The sequence below is a fragment of the Megalobrama amblycephala genome, linkage group LG4 (assembly GCF_018812025.1).
Source record: "Megalobrama amblycephala isolate DHTTF-2021 linkage group LG4, ASM1881202v1, whole genome shotgun sequence".
Lineage (NCBI taxonomy): Eukaryota > Metazoa > Chordata > Actinopteri > Cypriniformes > Xenocyprididae > Megalobrama > Megalobrama amblycephala.
Window position 1 is genome coordinate 15,419,720 of NC_063047.1, and position 25,731 is coordinate 15,445,450.

At 36.1% G+C, this 25,731-nt stretch overlaps 1 protein-coding gene across 4 annotated transcripts; it reads left to right on the plus strand.

Moving 5' to 3' along the window:
- Window positions 1-1,019: 1,019 nt before the first annotated feature.
- Window positions 1,020-25,421, plus strand: myo1hb (myosin IHb). 4 transcript variants are annotated; one of them, XM_048187807.1, is made up of 33 exons: window positions 1,020-1,200; window positions 9,336-9,409; window positions 11,952-12,113; window positions 12,609-12,724; window positions 13,117-13,315; window positions 13,438-13,518; window positions 13,596-13,775; window positions 14,840-14,938; window positions 15,073-15,186; window positions 15,330-15,401; window positions 15,824-15,943; window positions 16,047-16,114; window positions 16,411-16,516; window positions 16,667-16,747; window positions 16,830-16,921; window positions 18,345-18,439; window positions 18,537-18,583; window positions 18,677-18,757; window positions 18,986-19,091; window positions 19,189-19,306; window positions 19,461-19,574; window positions 19,689-19,765; window positions 19,892-19,960; window positions 20,140-20,224; window positions 21,871-22,033; window positions 22,143-22,226; window positions 22,323-22,416; window positions 22,548-22,603; window positions 22,756-22,891; window positions 23,238-23,308; window positions 23,511-23,608; window positions 23,728-23,827; window positions 24,015-25,421. In XM_048187807.1, the coding sequence occupies exons 3-33, from the start codon at window positions 11,988-11,990 to the stop codon at window positions 24,039-24,041; spliced, it is 3,075 nt and encodes a 1,024-aa protein (XP_048043764.1). In that variant the 5' UTR covers window positions 1,020-1,200; window positions 9,336-9,409; window positions 11,952-11,987; the 3' UTR covers window positions 24,042-25,421. The 4 variants fall into 4 exon arrangements, 3 of the variants coding, with proteins under 3 accessions (XP_048043764.1, XP_048043765.1, XP_048043763.1); XM_048187808.1 differs by lacking the exon at window positions 9,336-9,409; XM_048187806.1 differs by lacking the exon at window positions 1,020-1,200 and having other exon boundaries at window positions 8,981-9,409.
- The last annotated feature ends 310 nt before the right edge of the window (window positions 25,422-25,731 follow it).

The window sequence follows — 25,731 nt, forward strand, 5'->3', positions numbered from 1 at the left end:
AGAAATCCGTTTGATTTGGAATTCACACGAGAGGCAACATTTGGATGACATGGCACTTCGTAAGAAAATATGATTTAGCCCAAGTGTGGTACACATCAAAAATGAATGGGAAGTTTGATAAAAATTGCCTCGGACCAATAAAAAATCAGTTCATCTTTTGTGTACACATTCAATTTTACACATTTATCCACATAAATGCATATGTAATGCACTTTTTTCTATTAACACATGTTTTTCTATTAATAATTCTGTCATTCTCCTACGCAGTTAACGCTCAGCGCTTCCAGGTTCTACGTCATAACGCCGGCTCAGTATTGACCGACGCTGTTCACTGTTTACTCCAGTGCTGATAGATAAATTAACTAAATTAATGATTGTTACATCGGAATGAATCAATACTTTATTTACTTAAGATGGATACTGGCACCATTTTCTTTAAGAGCTGCTGTGCAGCCAAATTATATACCAGTTATCAATGTAAAGCTGCTTTGACAATCTGCATTGTAAAAAGCGCTATATAAATAAAGGTGACTTGACTTGACGTGAGCAGCACGATGCATGCATGTGATGCTGATGCAGGAGCCATCCAATAATGAGCCGGTGTTCTGACATAGAATGTAAACAACGTAGGAGAATGAGAAGATACTGATGAATAAAGTCATTATTTTCGTTTTGTTTTTGCACAAAAAGTATTCTCATCTCTTCATAAAATTAAGGTTGAACCACTACAGTCACGTGGACTGTTTTAACAATGTCTTTAGTACCTTTCTGGACCTTGAAAGTGGTGGTTCAATTGCTGTCTATGGAGGATAAAAGAAAACCTCTAGGATTTCATCAAAAAATATCTTAATTTGTGTTCTGAAGATGAACAAAGGTCTTACGGGTGTGGAACGACATGAGGGTGAGTAATTAATGACAGAATTTTCATTTTTGGGTGTACTAACCCTTTGAAAAGGCAGACTGCACAGCAGCAAGATTATTGGGATGCTGTCACTTTAAGACCGAATGCCACACGGATCATGCATATTTTTTTTTTCTTCAACTGAAGACATAACTGACTATGTTTACTCGCTGAGACGGGCATTTTTTGGCTTTAATTTTGTGTGAATTTGACTTTTCAAGTACAGGAAGGCATGAAAGAGAGTTCAACTAGATTTGCGCGCTTCGGATGTTTGGGATGTTGAACTTGCCACATAGGGCGTGAGTAATGAATTCACTTTTGCGTGCTCTTAACGTTACATATTTACAGTGGAAAGGCTTAACTTTTTGGATTATGCAGCACTGACCGTCAACTGTACAGAGCGTCGTTCATGTTCTCACATCATTGCATTGTCAGAATTTAAAAAAATTTAACGGCCATGTGGCGAATGACACAGTTTCACATAAAGGTCAGTGTATAGCGGTGGCGTCACTTACTGATCCAGGATCAGTGGTCCTTAGCAGCAGTTGTATTTCCGATTTGTGCTTGAGCTTCGGAAATGCTTGGGGAAATGTAGCTTGTGTGGATGCTACCGCATTACTTGATCATCAAAAGAGCTTAGCTACTGAAAAGCTATTTGATTCAGAAAACAACGAAATGTAGTTAAACTAGTAACGTCGCTATTTGTAGCGACGCTACTGTGCGGACCAATTTTAAAAGCTGGTAGGGATTGAGGCAGACCTTAGAGGCTAATGTTGTACTGACAGTAAGATTGGATACATTTAATTTGGAACGTAATCTTTGTTAAATAAAATTAATTAAAAAAATATTATTAACACATGTAATGTCAGTGTAAAAACAGTGGCAGCTTGCACTATTAATAGAAGGTGTGAATACAGTAAAATACTATAATTATTCAAATATTTATTAAGATTGAATGAATCCGGTCAGTGGTGTAGTGGTGCCTGGAGAAGTGGGCATACTCTTAAAGGTGCCCTAGAATTAAAAATTGAATTTATCTCGGCATAGTTGAATAACAAGAGTTCAGTACATGGAAATGACATACAGTGAGTCTCAAACACCATTGTTTCCTCCTTTTTATATAAATCTCATTTGTTTAAAAGACCTCCGAAGAACAGGCGAATCTCAACATAACACAGACTGTTACTTAACAGTCGGGATCATTAATATGTACACGGCCGCCCCCAATATTTGCATATGCCAGCTCATGTTCAAGACATTAGACAAGGGCAGCCAGTATTAATGTCTGGATCTGTGCACAGCTGAATCATCAGACTAGGTAAGCAAGCAAGGACAATAGCGAAAAATGGCAGATGGAGCAATAATAACTGACATGATCCATGATATTTTTAGTGATATTTGTAAATTGTCTTACTAAATGTTTCGTTAGCATGTTGCTAATGTACTGTTAAATGTGGTTAAAGTTACTATCGTTTCAAACTGTATTCACGGAGACAAGAGAGCCGTTGCTATTTTCATTATTAAACACTTGCAGTCTATATAATGCACAAACATCTTCATTTTTTATAAATCTCTCCAACAGTGTGTAATGTTAACTTTAGCCACGGAGCACTATCAAACTCATTCAGAATCAATTTAATCAATCAATCAATTTAAAGGGGCCGCAGCCTGAATTGGCGCATAGTTAATGATGCCCCAAAATAGGCAGTTAAAAGCAAAATTTATAAAAAATAAAATCTATAGGGTATTTTGAGCTGAAACTTCACAGACACATTCATGGGACACCTTAGACTTATATTACATCTTTTGAAAACACGTTCTATGGCACCTTTAATTTATGCACCCAATTTTTTTTTAAAGCGGCCCAGCAAAGGATGAACGCCCTGTGTTATAAACAGTGACATGTAAGACTAGTCTTGCATATTTAGTTCACCCCAAAAAGAAGGGCCAATAGTATTTGCTCATTGTCACTTAACTTGTGCTGCTTGACTTCACGGAGTAAGGATGATTATGAAATTAATATTAGCCACAGAAGATTAATATTAATTAATATTAGCCATAGAACAAACATTCAAATATCATCATCATTCAAAGAATTCATCAATATATTCAAAACAATGTTAAAAAAAAAACAATATTCAGTTAAATATAATGAACAAAAATATATACATATTTTACAACATATTCATGGACACCACAGTGATACACTCTCTCAACCCAATGCACAATCTGCCTAAACTTACACAGTTTTTTTTTTATTTTATTTTATTTTTTTTTTATTCTAACCAGGGGTTATTGGATTTGTTTGGCTGTCCACAGGTCTGGCCAGTCATTTGGTGTACAACAATAACAAAATGATTGAATTATAAATGTAACATCTAAACATCTAAATTTATTTGTCATTGAATCATTGATTCAAGAGATTTGTTAAAAAACACTGAATCATCAGTAAAGAAACAAGTGAAAAGCTTGTTTGAGATGCATCGGCTCTGCGCAGGCCGATCGGCGTATGACATCAAAGTACTGTAGAAGTGGGTATACGGCGTATACCCTGCATTACACCAATGGGCAGTGTTGCCATGTCTGCGGTTTTCCCGCGGAATTGGGCTACTTTTACACTATTGCCACGAGTTGTTTTTCATGTCCGCGGGTTGAATTGACCCAAAATAACATGATATTTAGTCCCTGGAATGCGAATTTTACCAGAGGAGCCCCGCCAAAAACGCAAATTTTACCGGCTGGAATGCGATTTTTACTGTGGGACCCCCCCCTGAAATGCCATTGAGCTAGTTTTGGGCTAGTTTTGAGGAGCAATTGGGCGGGTTTTGTTGTGAAAACCTGGCAACCCTGCCAGTGGATCCGATTTGAACAGGTTGGAGTGGTTCAGTGGTGCAAAGAAAAAGCAGACTAGGTTTTAGACAATATTACTGCCTTTCGAGCTGGACACACTTGAGAAAACAATTCATTGATTGAGGCTTGTGGTTCAGTGTTAATGCAGGACACAATCTGTTTTAAAAGATTCAGTCTTGTTTGTTGAACTTGTTCAACCGTTTCACTGAAAATAGTTGGTTCAAATGCAGGGCAGTGGCTCGAGGGAAAAAAAAGGGGGGAAGGTTGGTCAGAGTCATGGCTGGGTAAGATTGGGGGGGGGGTACATCTTAAGGCATGAAACAAAAAATACATTAGTGAAGTAAATAGAGAAACTGAACCATACATTACCTGAGGAAGGCTAGTACTTACACACTTTTACAGTAATGAGGTAAACATCCGCTGACTCAGGTTCCATCAGAACCTCAAATGACTGTCCCAGCAGTCGGAGGGATTTCACATCTATCAGTTTGTAAAAATAAAACAGAGCCAATTTTACACCAAATGGGCTATGAGCCACGGGCCATGTGTTGGTGAGTGGGTAGTAATTAGCAGAAAACGGATCCACCTAATCAAAGATCAGTAACTAGACTCCAACAATGTAATTTTGTGCAGAAGAAGGCAGGTAGGAGGGGAGGGAGTAGGGTGCTAGCTCGGGTTTCCACAGCCTTGTGTTACACATGGTGGGGCAGCGGCCGCTAAGGAGAGGCGCTGAATGAGATCTTCTCTTGCTGCCCCTCCATGAATCATTCAGCATCTTGGAGCAGACCAAGAGCTGAGCTTAGTAGTGGTGCTTAAAGTGAAATAATGTCACAAGAGCTCTTCACCATGGATAGAAATGTGAGATAGAGAAAGAGAAGAACGGTGAGAAAGAAAAAAAAGAACTGATCAGGACTGAATGTGAAGTGGATCACTCTAGATGTGTCTTCTGCTGGTCTGAGTTTCCATCATGCCAGGGCAAACTGGGCACTGAAGGCCCTTTAAACTACTGAACACTGGACTAATACTAGGAGAATAAAGTTTCATCTATTCTGGAAAAAGCAATGGATAATGAGGTAATTCAGAAATATTTCATGTGTCTGCTGAGAGAACAGCTGAAATAAAGTGTTTAAAATGTGTTAAATTTAAATTTAAATTGCTCGTAGCTGTGCTCATTTTTTTTTTTTTTTTTTTGGACCAATAAGATTAATTAGTATTGTGTGTCTTATAAATGTGTGTTTTAAGATTGTTCTTATCAGATAATTAACAGAAAATTAGATCACATTACAAGAATATTGGAATGCTAAATTAATAATACACACAATAATACTACACAATCACTAATACTCTTTGTATTTTTTACATTACACTTTTAATATTTTATGCAAATGTGTCTCAAAATGTGACTGCAAATGACAGTGAATATGCACAGAAAAATATATATATTTTTTAAATTGCTAATTTAAATTATTTGGGGGGCGGGGGCTGGGAGAATAGAGTTCACCCTCATACTTAAAAAAAAAATGAAACATTGAGAAAATCCAGAAAACAGAGAAATCCAATTAAATGGTGTAAATAGGTTCAAGAAGCTAATTCAGCTGCAAATATTTGTCAAGACTTTGTGTAGTGACCAAAAGATTAGTGTTAGCTTTTTCCGAAGTCTCAAGCCATATTGTGAGCTGAGCACTGGGATCCTGTGACATACTGGAGTTTTGGGACAATAGCATGGCCTCTCAGATGATGGTCAGTTAGCCAGATAGACTTTCCTTCAACTCAAAATCAGCTTTAATGTCTCAGTGACTCACACTGAAATACAACAGGATGTATCTAATAACATTGACACCAAAGTGGAAATCTAAGTCATCATGGAAATTAAACTGTTGTTTTTTTTTTGTTTTGTTTTTCCAATTCAGACTATGGTTGGGTGATATGGGCAAAAATATTATCACATGTTTTTATTTCATGTTTTTTCCAGATCATACGATATTGATATTTATCATGATATTAATTTACCATTAATAGGGAAGGAAATGCTTTCCACATATTTGTTAGACCTTGAGAATGAATGTAAACATGTAAACTAGTTTGTTCACAGTTAAACTCCACAGAGTAGCTATATGCCCATCTTTTAATTTAGGGCCCCATGAAATCCATTTCATTTTTAAGAATGTGTGACAGATTGTGTGTCATTTCCTTTTCTTTTCACTTTTGCTTTTGTGGTACACAATGGACTGACAGCTTTCTTAGCGATTCATTAGAAATAATATTATTACTTTGAGAAGTACATTTACAGTAGTGATACTCTATAATAATTTCTTGAAGTTAAACCAAACTTTTATTTTGACGGTTTTAGTTTGTTTCAGTGTGTATTTTTCAGTTTTTCTCAAGTGAAGCTCTGGAGATAAAGTCCATGTGTTCATATCCTCATAATTGAGACTACAGACGCTGAAAACACTATGAGCATCACGTGTGTGAGTTTGTGTATCAGACGAAACCGCGCCATTCATTCACAAAGAGACCCGCAGAAATAACTTATTAGGGACATGCACTGACAGGCTGTTGTCGTGTTTATTTCTGCTATGTGATGAGCTGTTAAATGAATCCATATGGAGTAAAAGTGTCTTGAACTTATCATTATCATCGTAAATTTTATCGCAATCCCGATATATTGTTTATTGATATTAGCTCTAATTCAGACATGATCAGTTGTGTGATTTATAGGAGGAAAATATCAACAAGCTAAATCTGTACCCAATGATAATAAGAATAATATGTGAATATACACTACTATAGTATAGTATATATATTATTATATTAAATTATTATGATGTACATCATATTGCATCATACATATGCATATATAAATATTCATGTTGCAACCTAGTAATTTTATAGTAAGAGTCTTTCAGTTGGTTATTGGTACCAAGAAAGAAATGATGATTGTCTTTTAAACGGATGCAATACATGACATGCTGTGTGTAATAAGAGAGGAACACTGACAGACTGCCAGAAGCTTGGCATCCCCTCTTGGCTCTAGTTTGAGTGCTCTTTGCCAGCTGATAGACAGGACTCAAGTGTGATGCCAGCTTTATCTTTCAGAACATTTCCTAGTCTCTGCACTTTTGCTTTTGTGGTACACAATAGACTGACAGCTTACTTAGCTATTTTTATTTGGTAACAAACAGTCCACTTTAGACATTCTACTGTCTATAAGTAATATAGATAAAAACAGACACACTAATGATTCTATAAGTAACTTTGCAAGCACACGTCAACTGATTCTACTAACACTAAACCCAACCGAACAGTCTACTAATACTCTAATGAGAGTTAGTTGACATGTTGTAAAGTTACTTATAGTTAGTAGAATGTCTAAGTGGACTATTGAAATATAGTGTAACCTTTTTCCTTTTTCCTTTTTTTTTTCTTGAATGAATGAATGAAAAAATGTTTATTTCGGTTGCATAACATATGAATGTATGATTTACTTACATAAGCATAAAAATATAAACAGAATCAACTGAAAAGGTGTAGGCTAAAGCCATGGCTTATTACACCTACCCTTATTACAACGTCACATACCCTCCAACTGATATTAGATGTGCAATTTCATCATTACAATTTACAAAAAAATTTTTACACATTACAATACACAACTTAAGCTTCCATCTTATAATTCATATATAATTTGGATTTGAACATTTTTTTAAACTGAAAAATAGTATTACTTCTGTTAAGTTGGTCAGTTAGACCATTCCACAAATCAGAAATACAGTTCTTTTTTACATTAATTCTGACCACTGGTTTTTTAAACATATCCTTTCCTCTTAAATCATATTTACCTTCCTTAATTTCAAACAAACACAATATATTTGCTGACATAATTTGTTTTTTAACTTTGTACATGAACAAAGCTGTGTTAAGACTAACTAAGTCGTAAAATTTTAGTGCTTTAAATTTAAGAAATATTAGTTTAGTTGATTAATTAAATGAGGAATAATTAACAATCCTAATTGCTTTTTTTCGCAAAGTAAATATAGATTTTGTATTTGACTTATAGCTATGCCCCCAAATTTCAATGCAATAGGTCATATATGGTACTAAGAGAGAACAATACAAACTATACATGTAAATATGTAAATTTGTTTAAGAAATACTTGATTTTATGTAATATGGCAATGGTTCTTGACATTTTTGACAATACATGTGTTATGTGTGGTTTCCAGGATAATTTGTGATCTATTATTACTCCTAGAAATTTTATTTCCATTACTCTTTCCAAAACCACATCATCAATCTTTAGGTTTGTAATATTATGTATATGTCAATTACCAAATATAATATATTTGGTTTTGGTAATATTTAAAGATAGTTTGTTTGCATCAAACCACAGTTTAATTTGAAATAGTTCTCTCGATACATTTATGAGAAGCTGGTGCAAATTCTCACCAGAACAGTATAAAATTGTGTTGTCTACATATAAGACACGCTTTAGCAAATCAGACACTTTACAAAGGTCATTTATATATAAAATAAACAATTTAGGACCCATCAGAGACCCCTGGGGCACCCCGCATGTCACCCTACACATTTCAGAGTTTTCATTATTAAAGTGTACATACTGATACCGATTGTCAAGATAACTCTCTAACCAAGAATAAGCGGGCCCTCTAAAGCCATACTTTTCCTACTTATTCAGTAATATTTTATGATTAATAGTGCCGAAAGCTTTTTTTAAATCGACAAAAACACCCACTGCATATTTTTTATTGTCAATTGAAGAAGCAGTATCAACAACTAATTGCATTACTGCCATTGAAGTAGATCTGCCTGCCCTAAAACCATATTGTTCCTCCTGCAGTAAGTTACCTTTTTCTATAAAATTATCCATTCTTTTAACAAAAAGTTTTTCTAATATCTTAGAAAATTGAGATAGCAGTGTGATAGGCCTATAATTACAAAATAAATGAGTCTCCTTTTTATTTTTTTTTATTTATTTTTTTTTTACTAACAATCAAAATCTGTTTAAAATAATCACTGGACAATTTAGAAAATTAAACTTGCTGCTGTGCACATCTTGTGGTTTCAACTGGACTTAAAAAATGATATTATTACTGACATTTGTGTGTGTGTGTGTGTGTGTGTGTGTGTGTGTGTGTGTGTGTGTGTGAGGGAGAAAGAGAGAGACAAAGAGAAAGAGATGTGTGTGTTCCATCTGTTCTTAGAGGTAAATCAAGCATCAGTAGCACCAGACAGGAATGGTTCATTTATTTTTTGTATGTCCGTGACCTTGGCCCAAATTCCATCCCATGACAGGGATGGAGAGGAACCGTGTAATCTCGGATAGAAATAGATTTGCCCTCTGGTTTAAAGGAACCAAGATAGGACAAACCTATGCTGAGCAGAGCTTTTTAGGATGCGAGACAATAAATCCATAACGATTTCTGTTTTAGACAGATGTTTCTTGACACACACACATACACACAGACCCCCGCTTCCTTAGCAAACTTATTATTAATGACTTCCCATGGTGGAAGTGGTGAGTGTGATATGACATTGTTTCCTGTTGTACTTGAAATAATCGCAGATGCGCTTTACAAAACTGGATACGATCACACAGTTCCCTCATCAGTACACAGAGAAACAATCACTGCACTGAAGGTAAGGGCTCTCACTTTTACTTTACTTTGTGTTAACTTTGTGTGATCTTTCACATGTGCCTTATTTAGATACATTTTCAAAAAGACTGTTGTGATGTCTAAGATAGACCTGTAATACGAGTGAACCCAAAAAATGCACACATTTTGTTTGTTTAAAATATTACGCAGATGTAGATTTAAACGTATATATTACGTGTAAATATGTCTCAGTTATTTTAATGGTGTTTACAGTATGGGAGTAAAATGACTCCGGAATAGTGTCATATCGAGAATCACACTGTTGCAACAAATAAAATGTAGTATCAGCTAGTGTTTCTCTTTAACAAAACATAAATTATTTGGCCTTTGAATATAGTTAATATTTGCAGTATTTGTACACTGTAAAAAAATTCTCATTAAATTAGTTTTCACCATAAATTATATGGAATTTCTAGGTTTTATTTCCTAAAAACATAAATTTGATCATATTTTACATTAAAATTTTTACCAAATATGGTAAGTACACACAGTTTATTAGGCACACCTGTTCATGAAAGCAACTCAATGCATTTAGTCATGTAGAAGTGATCAAGACGATCTGCTGAAGTTCAAACTGAGCATCAGAATGGGGAAGAAAGGTGATTTAAGTGATTTTGAATGTGGCGTGGTTGTTGGTGCCAGAAGGGCTGGTCTGAGTATTTCAGAAACTGCTGATCAACTGGGATTTTCATGCCCAACCATCTACAGAGAATGGTCCAAAAAATGAGAAAATATCCAGTGAGTGGCAGTTCTGTGGTTGAAAAGTGAAGTTAATAAAAGTAATTTCGGGAGGAGTACGCCCATCTAATCTTCCAATGTATACCAAGGTATAAAACCAGCATCTTACCTCTTCCTGTTGTTAGTTCTTTTGGCATCCCTCCTTCTCCCCTTCTCCTTTTTGTACTAATTTTGCCTGTTATAGGGGGACAATCAGAGCTCGAGTAGGATATTCTTTCCGAGCCCCTCTATAGCAGACAGCAAGCAAAATCTGTTTACTACACTTACGCTAAGATTTTATGGGCACACGAACTCGTGAATGCCCTTTTGATGCCAGAGGTCAGAGGAGAATGGCCAGATTGGTTTGAGCTGATGGAAAGGCAACAGTAACTGAAATAACACTCGTTACAACTGTGATATGCAAAAGAGCATTTCTGAACGCACAACACGTCAAACCTTGAAGCAGACGACCACACCGGGTGCCACTCCTGTCGGCTAAGAACAGGAAACTGAGTTTGCGATTTGCACAGGCTCACCAACATTAGACAATAGAAGGTCTTTATGAGATCTGATGAGTCTCGATTTCTACTGCGACATTCAGATGGTAAGGTCAGAATTTGGCGTAAACAACATGAAAGCATGGATCCATCCTGCCTTGTATCTACGGTTCAGGCTGGCGGTGGTGCTGTAGTGGTGTGGGGGATGTTTTCTTGGCACACTTTGGGCCCCTTAGTAATTTAACATTGTTTAAATGCCACAGCCTGCCTGAGTATTGTTGCTGACCATGTCTATCCCTTTATGACTACAGTGTACCCATCTTCTGATGGGTGTCACAACGGCATGTCACAAAGCTCAAATAATCTCAAACTTGTTTCTTGAACATGATAATGAGTTCACTATATTTAAATGGCCTCCATAGTCACAAGATCACAAACCAGTAGAGCACCTTTGGGATGTGGTGGAACGAAATAAGAATTAATGCCACAAAGAATTAAGGCAGTGCTAAATGCAAAAGGGGGTCCAACACGCTCCTTTATATATATATATATATATATATATATATATATATATATATATATATATATATATATATATAGCCATTGACTAAGTTTTTTAGAGGCTGAAGGATTTTATCAACACACATGATTAATATCTTTCCTGACCAAGGTAGATCCTGCCATTATCAGTGTTGAATGATGAACGTTCCTTTGTGCAGAAAAACATTTTAGATTAGATAAGTAAGGCTGGGCTCATACGGTTCACGGCATATTGTTGACAGGATTTGTTCAAGGCCACATCCGAAATTATATGTTACTGGATGTTGGGTGATAATAATAAAGTCAGAGTGAAGGAAAGTCAGTGATGTTGGTCATTTGTGTACATCTGTGAAAGACTATTGTTAAATAATAACCATCAAGAGATTTTTTTTTTAATTTAGTAATTATCCTGAAGAATATAAATAATAAATTAGGTAAAACAAATAGGTGTTTTAAGTTTTAAAATACAAAGCACTTGTTTCAAGCAACTTCTAATACTGTTACAGTGAACTTATAGTCTGAAAACAATGTAAAAAAAATTTAAGCTTCGCACTTCAAATAGTAATTAATTTCTTAATGTCAAACAGGAAAAATCATGAATATTTGTGACATATAAAAATAAAAAGTAAAGTTTAAAAATCGGTTTATTATTATGCAGTTTATTTTTCTTGAAATAAGAACGTACAACTGTGTATGTGTAAAACACATAACCTTTTATTGGAATCGCTGATCAACACCTGTTTCTCTATTATTCTTGTCTGTGATTAACAGAGTTTAGAGGAACGCTGTCAGCGGATCCTGCAGGAGATGGAGGGGTCTTTGACGGCTCGGGACAGGGTGGGCATTCAGGACTTTGTTCTCCTAGATGCCTACACCAGTGAGACAGCATTTATGGACAACGTCAGAAAACGGTTCAACGAGAACCTCATATATGTGAGTCCTACACCCACTCATGTGACCTCTTAGAATAGACTGTTATAAAGGACGGCAATGCAATATCCAGTATCACTGTTACTTTCATTATTGAGATGGGGGAGAGAATAATGTGGACTCTCATGCTGAACACAGGTCACTGCACACAGCAGGTAGTCTACTAAGTGAAAATGTTCTCTATACATCTAATTTGCCTTGTTGCAAGAACTGGAAACTCACTTTGCTGATGATTCAGCATGGAGAATTTGCTGTTTAAGGTTATCAAGGGCACCTTACAAGGATAAACCTCCTATACAAAACTGCTGAGGCAGTTATATTTCATTATGATCCTTCTTTAACTCGTGAGTTTATATTTTTTTCGGCAGATTGTTCCAGAATAAACTTTTTAAAAGTTGAAAACATCATATTTCTATTATGTTAATGAGCTCAGATCATACTTTGAGGCAAAGGACTGGACTTTTTCTGAAATGTTCTTGTCTTTCTTATTTTTATTAGACCTACATCGGGACCCTCCTGGTGTCAGTTAATCCATATAAGGAGTTGGGTATCTATACCAAGAAACAAATGGACATTTATATGGGAGTCAACTTTTTTGAGCTGCCTCCTCATATGTAAGTGTGCATATATACACAGGAAATATACATTACTGTTCAAAAGTTTAGGGTAAGATTACATTAATGCATTAATACTTTTATTCCTCAAGGGTACATTAAATAGATCAAAAGTGACAGTAAAGACTAAAAATTACAAAAAAAATTCATTTAAAATGATCATTTTAAAATGATTTTTTTCAAAAACATTAAAAAATCTTACCAACTGCAAACTTTTGAATGGTACACACACACACACACACACACACACACACACACACACACACACACACACACACACACACACACACACACACTTACTGTTTGTTTTTAAACTTTACTAACTTTTTTTTTATTATATTCTTCTTTAAAGATCCTTGTTTTAAATGTAGTTTATTTTTCTGACCTCTCAGATTTGCACTTGCTGATAACGTTTATCGGACAATGATTAGTGAAACCAACAACCACTTCATCCTCATCTCTGGTGAGAGTGGTGCTGGTAAGACAGAGGCCTGTAAGAAAGTCCTGCAGTTCTATGCAGTAAGCTGTCCCAGCACTAGACTCCTGGACAACGTAAGAGATCGGCTCCTTCTTTCCAATCCGGTGCTGGAGGTCAGAATTTTTGTCTAAAATGATCAGTTGAAAACAATGGAAAATTCTCAGTGTACATACTCAAAGTGTAACACAATGTAAAGTAAAAGAGAACATTAATGCTATGGGCTTTATCTCTGCAGGCTTTTGGAAACGCCAAAACCCTGAAAAATGACAACTCGAGTCGATTTGGAAAGTATATGGACATACAGTTTGACCATCAGGTAAAGTAAGATTCGTACAGAAGTAGAATAGCAGAAAAGCATTCCTTACAAATGTAAATACATGCTTATTCTTCTAGGGAGCAGCTGTCGGTGGCCACATCTTAAGCTACTTACTGGAAAAGTCAAGGGTGGTCCACCAAAATCATGGAGAGAGGAACTTCCACATCTTCTATCAGTTAGTTGAGGGAGGGGAGGATGAGCTTCTTCGCTGGCTTGGTTTAGAGCGAAACTGTCAGAACTACCGCTATCTTATTCAGGTAAGAAACAAACTATTTTTAAAGGTGCCCTAGAATCAAAAATTGAATTTACCTTGGCATAGTTGAATAACAAGATTTCAGTACATGGAAAAGACATACATTGAGTTTCAAACTCCATTGCTTCCTCCTTCTTATGTAAATCTCATTTGTTTAAAAGACCTCCGAAAAACAGACGAATCTCAACGTAACACCGACTGTTACGTAACAGTCGGGATCATTAATATGTACGCCCCCAATATTTGCATATGCCAGCCCATGTTCAAAGCATTACACAAGGGCAGCCAGTATTAACGTCTGGATCTGTGCACAGCTGAATCATCAGACTAGGTAAGCAAGCAAGGACAATAGCGAAAAATGGCAGATGGAGCAATAATAACTGACATGATCCATGATTACATGATATTTTTAGTGATATTTGTGAATTGTCTTTCTAAATGTTTCGTTAGCATGTTGCTAATGTACTGTTAAATGTGGTTTCCATCGCTTCTTACTGTATTCACGGAGACAAGAGAGCCGTCGCTATTTTCATTTTTAAACACTTGCAGTCTGTATAATGCACAAACACAACTTCATTCTTTATAAATCTCTCCAACAGTGCATAATGTTAGCCCGTTAGCCACGGAGCACAGCCTCAAACTCATTCAGAACAAATATAAACATCCAAATAAATACTATACTCACATGATCCGACGCATGCATGCAGTATGCATGACGAACATCTTGTAAAGATCCATTTGAGGGTTATATTAGCTGTGTGATCTTTGTAAATACACTATATTATAGTTGAGAGCTCGGTGGCAGGGAGCGTGCGATTTAAAGGGGCCGCGCGCTGAATCGGTGCATAGTTAATAATGCCCCAAAATTAAAAAAATTAATTAAAAAAAATCTATAGGGTGTTTTGAGTTGAAACTTCACAGACACATTAAGAGGACACCTTAGACTTATATTACATCTTGTAAAAACTGGTTCTAGGGCACCTTTAAAATTAAAACAGCTGCATAGGCTTATCAGAGCCATAAACAAAGTATAATCATTTTATTGTTCAAAATCTATTTTCTGGACAGGGAGAATGTGCCAAAGTGAGCTCCATTAATGACAAGAGTGACTGGAAAACCGTACAGAAAGCTCTTACTATCATTGAGTTTAGTGAAAAAGATATAGAGGTAAGATGCTCTCAGAGTGATTTGAGTTAGAGCATGTTGATTTGAGTTTTTGTCTGGTGTGCCAGTGGGTCAGTGTAGAAGGCTGACTTTTAGAAAGAGAGGTCATTGTTTAATACCTTTTGGTCTTCTTTTAGCATCTGTTTGCGATCATTGCCAGTGTCCTTCATCTCGGGAATGTTCACTTTGAGGCCAGTTCTCTGGGTTATGCCACATTAAACAGCAGTGCAGAAGTACACTGGCTGTCAAAGGTATGTTCCACTGTAACTTCTATCAAGTTTTAGAATAATTATGCTTTAAAAAAAGTATAGTTTATACTGTAATGCCAAAATTGACCTCTTTGTCTTTTGTTTTTTATTGCAACTCATTTCTTCTTTATTCATGTTCTTCTCAGTTATTGGGCATACCCTCAAACATGTTACAGGAGGGTTTAACTCACAGGAAGATTGAAGCCAAAGCAGAAGAGGTGATGAAAGCAGGATTCTGAACATTGACTTACTAGTATTGCCTATGTATTAGTACTCATCCACTTTAGATCTTTTACCTATACCAAGTAAATCAAGACACATCATGGCCATATTCCAGGATGACAAAGCCAAGATTCATCAGGCTCAAATTGTGAAAGAATGGTTGGGAGGGAGCATGAAGAATCATTTTCACACATGGATTGACACCTCTGAGTCCAGACCTTAAATTCATTGAAAGTATTTGGGATGTGCTGGATTAGACTTTACAGAGTGCTCACCTCTTGCATTGTCAATACCTGAGCCTGACCAAAAATTGATGCACCTCTTGATGGAAATAAATGTTGTGATGTTATTTCTATCAAGAGGGAATATATTTCTGTACTTTGAAAATGCATGATTATATAGTATTTATAATTTTCAGGTTCTAAGCCCTTTTACAGCTGAACATGCAAAGTATGCCAGGGATGCACTTGCCAAAGCCATCTATGGCCGCACATTCTCATGGCTCGTTAATAAGATTAATGAGTCATTGGCAAATAAGGTATGCATGGTTTACAAATTCTGCTTTTCATAGTGGCTTATAAAAATACATGAATTAGTCAATAGATTATTAGGTTATCAATCTATTTATATTGTCAATGCAGGATTCAACAAGAAAGACAGTGATTGGACTGCTTGACATCTATGGATTTGAGGTGTTTGATGTGAACAGGTGACACTGAAGCATTGCAATCATACACATTCACAGCTTGCATTTATTGTAACGGTTTCCTTCAAGAAAGCTCCTAAAATGGGTTAATTAGTTAAAACCAATTAGTAACCTTCTTATCAATATGGTTTCAGAACAAGCCCTCTAGACACAAATAAATAGGCCATTACTGTAAAGTAGAAACACGCTACACTGATGACATTATTGCTGTTTCAATGTCTTATGTTTGTAAAGTACTAGATAGATATTTTGATGGATTAATGTTTAATGTGTATGATTACTGTTGCTTTGCCCCTCAGTTTTGAGCAGTTCTGTATAAACTTCTGCAATGAAAAGCTTCAGCAGCTTTTCATCCAGCTCACCCTCAAATCAGAGCAAGAGGAGTATGAGATGGAGGGAATTGAGGTGAAGTACATACAACATTTGTTTCAACATGACCTTTTCAGATATTTACAGATAGTAATGTTATGTAAATGCTTTGTGACACAGATCTGCCTCACGTTCTGTGCTTTGCCATGTTTTCATCTTTTTTCCCCCCATGTTGACATATTTCAGTGGGAGCCAGTGCCATACTTCAACAATAAGATCATCTGTGACCTGGTGGAGGAGAAACATAGAGGCATCATATCAGTACTGGTGAGTAGAATGGATTCAAGCTGACATGCATATTGTGACATGGTTAAATCGCAGTCTTTATGTCATGTATCCCGCATTAAAGGATGAAGAATGTCTGCGTCCTGGAGAAGCCACAGATTTTACATTCCTGGAGAAGCTAGAGGAGAAGATGTGCGGTCACCCTCATTTTGTCACGTGGGTAAACCCTTTAAATTCCATTTAAACTGACAGTATTTAAATACTATCATATAGTGTAGTACTTGGGTGATTTTATTCATTTTATGACACTTCTATAGGCATTAAAACAGGGGTGTCCAATCCTGTTCCTGGGTTTAGCTTCACCTTCCAGAGTTTAGCTCTAGCCCTAATTAAACACATGAAGCAGCTAATCAAGGTCTTCAGGATCCCTAAAAACTTTCAAGCAGGTGTGTTGGAGCCAAACTCTGCTGGAAGGCGGCCTTCCAGGATTGTACACCCTTGCATTAAATTAAATCCCTAAAAATATAGCTAATTTTGTAGATCCTAAATACAGATCACTTGATTTACATAGATATTGCAATCATAGGCCTTAGCTAAAACCTTTTCTCATGGTGGGAAAAATATGCATCTACCCTTTCAAACACAGACGTGACCAAATTGTGTATACAAGGTATTGTACAGCCCATACTAAACTGACTAATGTGTATTTATTGAAGGGTGAAGGACAATATTGTAGCACTGATTTCTGTAAAACATTTTTGGTCTGCCCCAAATTTTAATGTTATGAGGCAACAATTTTTATCAGGACAAACTTTGAAGGACTTGATGGACCAGAAAACCTTTTACTTTTTACCTTTTTTTGTTTGTTTGTTTGTTTTTTTAAATCACAAGTGCATTTAAAGAATCTTTTATAGAGAAAATCGTTGAATAAGTTGAATTTTAGCAAATGTTTGTATTTATTGTATTGTGTGTTGGTTAGTTGGTTGGTTAGTTTCTCCCAAGGCTTTTTCCTACATTTCTGTCACCAGATGGAGTTTGGGTTCCTTGCCACTGCCACCTTTTGCTTGCTTAGATGGATTTAAAAGACACTTAATATTCAGTAATATTGTCAGTTTGACTGCACTGACACAATTGGATCAGAACAAAAATTAAACTGAATTGAGCTGAATAATGACTATTGTCAAATCAAATTTTTTCACAACTGACAAATTTTGCAACATTCACAGTTACTGAACTGAACCAACAGTGAACTGACTTGTTGAATAATGACACCATTGTCTTTTTAGAACTGCTTTACAGCAAAATTTGAATTTGTATAGTTTCTTGTTTATTACTGTGAAGCTGCTTTGAAACAATCTGTATTGTATAAAGGTGACTTGACTTGTTGAATGTTGAATCTGTATCTGCCATGTAATAACCTGTGAAAGTGATATGGCAATAATTTAAATTTGAAACAACAGCTAAAACCTTCAAATGCTGTTTAAATTTAATTTAATTTAAACAACAGCTAAAACCTTCAAATGCAAATTAGAATTGAAGTGCCATGGTACAGTAGAGTTTGTACTGCTGCAAAGGTATTGTATTCATTGTAAGGTACTGTATTCATTTATTAATGCAATTCACTGTCTTTAATTCTCAGGCACAAATTGGCTGACCAGAAAACACGCAAGACCTTGGAACGAGGGGATTTTCGACTCCTACACTATGCCGGAGAAGTTACTTACTCGGTTGTTGGTAAGTTACTCAGTGCAAACTGTTTTAAGACTAAAAATTCTTTATTTATTATTACATTTCTATATTTATCTTGACCTCTTTGATTTCCTCATGCCAGGATTTCTTGACAAAAATAATGATCTTCTGTACAGGAACATTAAAGAGGTAAGAGGTTTCACCACAGCATGTATTCTCTGAAAAAATAATGACTAAGAAATAGACCTAAAGATTTCTAAAGGTTATTTGTTATTGTTTAAGGTCATGCGACAGTCTAAGAACAGTATTATCCAGCATTGCTTCCATGCTATTGAACCTGACGGCAAGAAAAGACCTGAGACGGTACAGTGAAAGATGTTTACATGGATAATTAAAACAAGCCTGATATTCTGGCAATAAGAAACAAAACTGCAGATTGTTTGACTATGATTTTAGTATAATTACCATAGCAGATTGATAATCTGAGAGCCACTCATGACATTATTTCCAGCTTTATCTGTATTTAAGCTGTGGCAGCACTTTAATGTACAGGAATCAAAAAGACATTGTTGACCAGGTTTTTGTGAACAGGTAGCCACCCAGTTTAAGAACAGCCTCGCAGGCCTCACTGAAATCCTCATGACCAAGGAGCCATGGTATGTGCGGTGCCTGAAACCCAACCACTGCAAGCAGCCAGGTGAGCCTTTCACTTCACACCTTGTGCTAGTGGTTTTGTCTGCTGAATGTTTTACAAGACGGTGCCAGTGACCTTTCTCTTACTCTCCTAACCTCAGATCACTTTGATGATGTCATGGTGAGACATCAAGTCAAGTACCTGGGGTTAATGGAGCACCTGAGAGTCAGGCGTGCTGGGTTTGCTTATAGGAGAAGATACGAAGTCTTCCTGAAAAGGTGCATTTGCGTTGTGTGTGTTTCCAACAATGCAGCTTCAATGATCTTATTCACCTCCAAGCATTTGGCAGACATTTTTTATTCCTTTGTCTTTTGTATCAGATGCTTGTTCTCACTTCTCACCTGACAAACCTCTATGCTGATTTCTTTGCAGATATAAGGCTCTATGTCCTGACACATGGCCACACTGGAAGGGGACACCAGCAGAGGGAGTGCAGCGGCTCATCAAACACCTTGGCTACAAACCAAACGAGTACAAGATGGGAAGGTACGAACTGTACCAGGCTACTGCTATGATACTGTGTTGTTCTTCTATGACCACAAAATACATGTTGCATCCTGATGTTTTATAAAATATTTGTTTCCCCTCTAATTTCTCAAGAACAAAAATCTTCATTCGCCATCCCAGGACTCTTTTTGCCACTGAAGATGCATTTGAGGTCTGCAAGCATGAACTGGGTAAGGCATCAGCAACATCTGACAAAAGAAGGCTGGGATCCCCTGAAGGTCCAGTGATTATTCTTGCAATACCAGCTTTGACCTGATTGGTTGGCATCAACCCAACTCAAATCTGTTTTGTTACAGCCACAAGAATTCAGGCCAAATACAAAGGCTATAGGGTTAAAGGAGACTACCTGAGGCAGAAAGAAGCAGGTATTGAAACTTTCTTGTTTAAAAAACTAGAGTTATTAAGAAAACCGTATACATAACCAGGGCTCTCTTGAAATTGCGGCGGCCCACCTGAAAGCCAGGGGTCACAAGAATCATCACCACCTTTCCCCCCTCTAGCGACGGCCCTGTACATAACATCACTCTTAATTCATTTTTAACAGCTACCAAGATTGAAACATGTTGGCGGGGCCTTCAGGCCAGAAAAGAGAGGGAAAGAAGAGCCTGGGCTGTCAAAGTCATCAAGAAGTGAGACAATTATCATGTCAGATCCTTCCTGTCAGTTATTTCTGCTTTTACGTGACCAAAGTAATGTTGGAAAAGCTTTCTATACAGGCACTGAATGAAAATTAAAGTTTTATTGATCTAAATATAAATATATGATTTTATGTAAATGTACACTACTGTTTGGGATCAGTAGGATTTATTTTTGAAGGAACTGAATACTTTTATTCAGCAAGGCAGTAAAGACATCTATAAAGTTACAAAATATTTCTATTTCAAATAAATTGCTGTTCTTTTGAACTTACATTTATGTGGTTTTCACAAAAAAATATTAAAGGGTTAGTTCACCCAAAAATGAAAATTATGTCATTAATGACTCACCCTCATGTCGTTCCAAACCCGTAAGACCTCCGTTCATCTTCGGAACACAGTTTAAGATATTTTAGATTTAGTCCGAGAGCTTTCTGTCCCTCCATTGAAAATGTATGTACGGTAGACTGTCCATGTCCAGAAAGGTAATAAAAACATCATCAAAGTAGTCCATGTGACATCAGAGGGTCAGTTAGAAGTTTTTGAAGCATCTAAAATAAATTTTGGTCCAAAAATAACAAAAACTACGACTTTATTCAGCATTGTCTTCTCTTCCGGGTCTGTTGTATATCCGCTTTCACTCCACAGTGACGCTGCTGCTTCTTCTTCTTTCCTGTTTTACGGCGGTTGGCATCCAGCTTATTGCATTACCGCCCCCTTCTGCTCCGGACAGTGACGCAATTAGGACATCCGCGACATGTACACCTACGCACCATTTAAAAAAATCTAAATTTTTTAAAATGGTGCGTAACAATACCAAAATACAAACAATGTAGAATAGCTTGAATACAGCGTGCGTCTCCCTCAGACTGTAAACGAAGCTCGGGCGCATTAGATAACACGTCATCAGCGTCACTGCCTGGAGCAGAAGGGGGCGGTAATGCACCAATAAGCTGGATGCCAACCGCCGTAAAACAGGAAAGAAGAAGAAGAAGCAGCGTCACTGTGGAGTGAAAGCGGATATACAACAGACCTGGAAGAGAAGACAATGCTGAATAAAGTCGTAGTTTTTGTTATTTTTGAACCAAAATGTATTTTAGATGCTTCAAAAACTTCTAACTAACCCATTGATGTCACATGGACTACTTTGATGATGTTTTTATTACCTTTCTGGACATGGACAGTATACCGTACATACATTTTCAATGGAGGGACAGAAAGCTCCCGGACTAAATCTAAAATATCTTAAACTGTGTTCTGAAGATGAACGAAGGTCTTACGGGTTTGGAACGACATGAGGGTGAGTCATTAATTACATAATTTTCATTTTTGGGTGAACTAACCCTTTAAGCTGTACAACTGTTTTCAACACTGATAATATGAACCAGTAAGCAGACCAGAAATGGACCAGTAAACACTGCTAAAAATTCAGCTTTGCCATCACATGAATAATCAGAATCAATTTATTTTATATGAATAAGTAATTATTCAAATTATTTTAAAGTTAATTTGGATCAAATGAATGCACATTAAATTTTTTTTTACTGATTTTTGAACAGTAATGTTTATAAATATTTAGAATAATATAATCAAATTTTATGATGTTTGAGCTGTAAGATATTTTTTTCCCAATCCTGCAGGTTTATTAAGGGCTTCATGAACAGGAATCAGCCAGTAAGCATGGACAACTCTGAATATCTGGCCTTTGTCAGACAGAGCTACCTCACTCGACTCAAAGAGAATCTGCCAAAATCGGTATTAGACAAAACTACCTGGCTGACTCCTCCACCAATAATGCAAGAGGTAGTCCATACATTTTTCGACCCGTTATCATTGAAATACTGCAAAGTTATTGCTGAGATTCATGGTTTCACTCTAATGAAACTTTATATTGTCATAAATGAATCTATAGGCCTCAGTGCTCTTGCGTAAGTTGCACACACGTCTCCTCGTACGGAAGTATGTTCGAGGGATCAGTGCACAGCGGAAGGTGCAGGTAAAATTGTCATTTTCACCTCTCCTTCATCTGAACATTTATTTTCATATTTTATTCTCTGGCTGGAATACATTTAGAGTTCCATTTCATTTTCAGCTGCAAATCAAAGCACTGACCAGTGACATATTCAAAGGCAGAAAAGAGAACTACCCTCAGAGCGTATGCCAACCCTTTGCTGACACTAGGATAAGTAAGTTTTTAGGAATTTTTTGATATGCTGCTGCTGCTGTAAACCTTTCAATCTGTAAATGCAAAGATCAGGTTATTGCATATGAATAAACATTACTACACTTTGCTTTTTTCTATGTTTATTGCCTTCAGATGAACAAGACATAAACATGAAAGTCTCGCAGTTGCTTTGTCCTGAGGGCATTGAGGTACATAAAACTGTATACATAAGCATGTATGTACACATTTCTGGGCTTGTTTAACTAAGAGGACAGTAAATCTATATCTATTTATTTTTCAGTCACACAAATGTTTATATTATAGGCAGGGGAAACTAATTGTGATATCTCCCTCTATGCAGTACAGTGTTCCAGTGATTAAGTATGACAGGAATGGCTTTCGGCCACGTTTCAGACAGCTGATCTTCACCCAGGCTGCTGCGTATCTGGTGGAGGAGGCCAAAATTAAACAGAGGGTGAATTACAGCTCACTTAAAGGTAAATCCCAATAATTAAAAGTCTATGATTGTGTAAAATTTGCCATCAATTCAGATTTAAGAGACATTTTTAATTTAAATATAATTTTTTTTATTATAGTCTATGCATTTTAATATAAATATAACTACTAGAAATGGTCATATTTCATTAAAAGCAGTTGGCAAAAGTGTAAACATATCTGTTAATATAGTAATTTGTTTGGTTCAGAATATGTAATTTTTCATAGTGTTATTTTTATATTTTAACTTTTTTTAAACTCTTGTAACATACCATTACTAAATTGTCAAGTTTCATATTATGCCATACAATAACTTTGGTTACATAAGATATATTTGCTTATTTACAGGGGTGTCTGTCAGCAATTTAAGTGACAACTTCCTGATTCTCCATGTCACATGTGATGACACAAAGCAAAAAGTAGGTGAACAAATATCTTTGTGAGGGAGTAACTGTATTAAATGATTGTCATGTGGTAAATTGGGGGAAAAAAACCTTTTGTTTACATACATCAAAGCAAAGAAGAAATACATGTATAGTAAGTTCTTTTGTACTAACATAAATTGAATACAATAACCTGCCGTTGAAATATATTGGATTACATTAAATATTCTACTTTTAGGGGGACCTGGTCTTGCAGTGCAGCTATCTATTTGAGGCATTGACAAAAATCTGTGTAGTGACAAAAAACCACAGCCTTATCAAAGTTGTACAAGGGAGGTGAGATATACTTTTACTTGAATTGCCTTTGGATGTTCAGTCCTGCTCTCAGAGATATATTGTTTATAGTATTTAAAAAGCATACATCATACATATACTGAGTCATTGTTGTTTTGTAGTGTGAGGTTTGACATCCAGCCTGGCAAAGAGGGCTTTGTGGATTTTAAGAGCAGCAGTGAATACATGGTCTACAGAGCCAAGAATGGACACTTGATGGTGGTGGGTCCATAAATGCAATGCTTACAACATAATGAATACATTGGAAACATGAAATATACTGAAAGTGTAATCTTCATATCTTTGTAATCAGTAATCAATATATACTGTACCACTATAAAATATATTACTATGAAAAATTATATTGAAATTAGTTACATATATTTATTTCGTCATTTTTCTATTGCAGGAATCTGCACGGACAAAATCTCGGTGACACGTTTGACCTTTCAAACCTCCTGTACAATGGCCCAATTAATGCATTTCAGTCAAGTTTAGATGGAGGCACACAAATTAAACACTACAATTTGCCCTAAAAGAACCTACACTCTAGAACAGTGTTTCCTAACCGACTCCCTAATCAAACAAACACGCTTCTCCGTCCTCTAGCCCGTGACCCGGAAACCAGTCGAACTCAGCCATCTTGAAGGGCATCTCAATTCTCTTATTTCACTGTGTGGAGGCAAGGAGCAAGGAAGCTTCCTGAGAAGTCATGAGCGAGGACACACAGGTGTATCCTTCTCTCACATCCTAAGGGCGTGGAGCTAAGATGTGAGGAAAGGAAACGTGGATGCACAAATTAGAAATGAGAAGCACCCAAGGACTAGGGTTGGGAAACACTAAAATGTAAAATTATTTTTCAAGGGACAAATCATGAAATATCATTGTAATTTATTCACCTAGAGGAAAAGGGAAACAAGTCGGACTGGTGTATGAAGTAGTTGGATTTTTATTTTTTTATTTGTTTTGTTTGTATAATAGCAGGTTAAATTCTGTATTTTAGTTGTATACTTTACATTGTCTTTGTTGTGTATTTTATAAGCCCATGTTTTGTTGTAAACATCCAACTTTTAATGTAAATTGCTAAGTTTTTTATCAAATTAATTGAGTGTGTCTTGGATCGTGATAATTGTGCATGTTTCTGATAGACAGAATATAGAAAATGAGTTGCTTCAAAGCACAAACCTTTTTTCCCCAAATGAAGTTGATGTGTTAATTTAATTTGTTAATATTTGAAAATCATAAAAGGTAACTGTTCAGTAAAAAAAAGCAAATATGTGTGCAAAAACAAAAATTATCGAAATACTGTGTCAATTTTGTTAGTGTATTCTTTATCCCATACTGCCAAAACCTCACAACATAGGGCATGCCATTGTCTGCTTTGCACTGACAAATATATAACAAATATCTGAAACACTGGCGCAACAATGCATGCATGTAGACATACACATCATTTGTTTATACAATCAAACATAAAAATGCCATTTGATACGAGACAGAACACATGTAATATCTGCATATAGATCTAATAATTATAAGTCCACAACAGGCAGTTGTTGTCCTTTAAATACTTTATCTAGCCTAGTGCATTCAAATTTCTGTAGCTGTTGCGGTGTTAAAATACAGAAAACATTAGCATTTGTATAACTTCATATAATCAAGATGTTTGACTAATTTTAATGATTATGAATCATAATTTTTTTTAAAAGTGTTGTGATGTCTTTGTCTCCCCCCCTGCAAATTCAGTTCAGCCATGTGTAAACTATTTGTATTATGACTGCAGTGATCAGAAGATAATAAAGTGGTTCATTATTTAGTAGGCTACTTTGTGGACATTCAACATTAGATCCTGTTTCCTATAAATGTATAAAAATATATATATAAAAAATGTATGATGATTCATAGCTCATACTGAGAATTTTCTAAGTAGGCTTACATGTCATGATCTTAGTTTGAAACTTTCTGGCCTGGTTTCACAGATACTAAGACTAAGATACTTAACGGTTTCACAGACAAGGCTTAAGCTAGTCCTAGAATAAAATGCATGTTTGTGCTGTTTTAACTGAAAGCAACTTGTACTGACAGATCTTAAAATATGTCAGTGCCATTGTTTTGCCTCAAGATGC

Excerpts from the sequence above, each read along its gene's own strand:
- myo1hb (XM_048187806.1), top strand. The coding sequence starts at position 9,206 with ATGTTTCTTGACACACACACATACACACAGACCCCCGCTTCCTTAGCA. Across the intron at positions 15,402-15,823 it reads TTGAAGCCAAAGCAGAAGAG|GTTCTAAGCCCTTTTACAGC; the intron begins GTGATGAAAGCA and ends TATAATTTTCAG. Across the intron at positions 22,034-22,142 it reads CTCCACCAATAATGCAAGAG|GCCTCAGTGCTCTTGCGTAA; the intron begins GTAGTCCATACA and ends ATGAATCTATAG.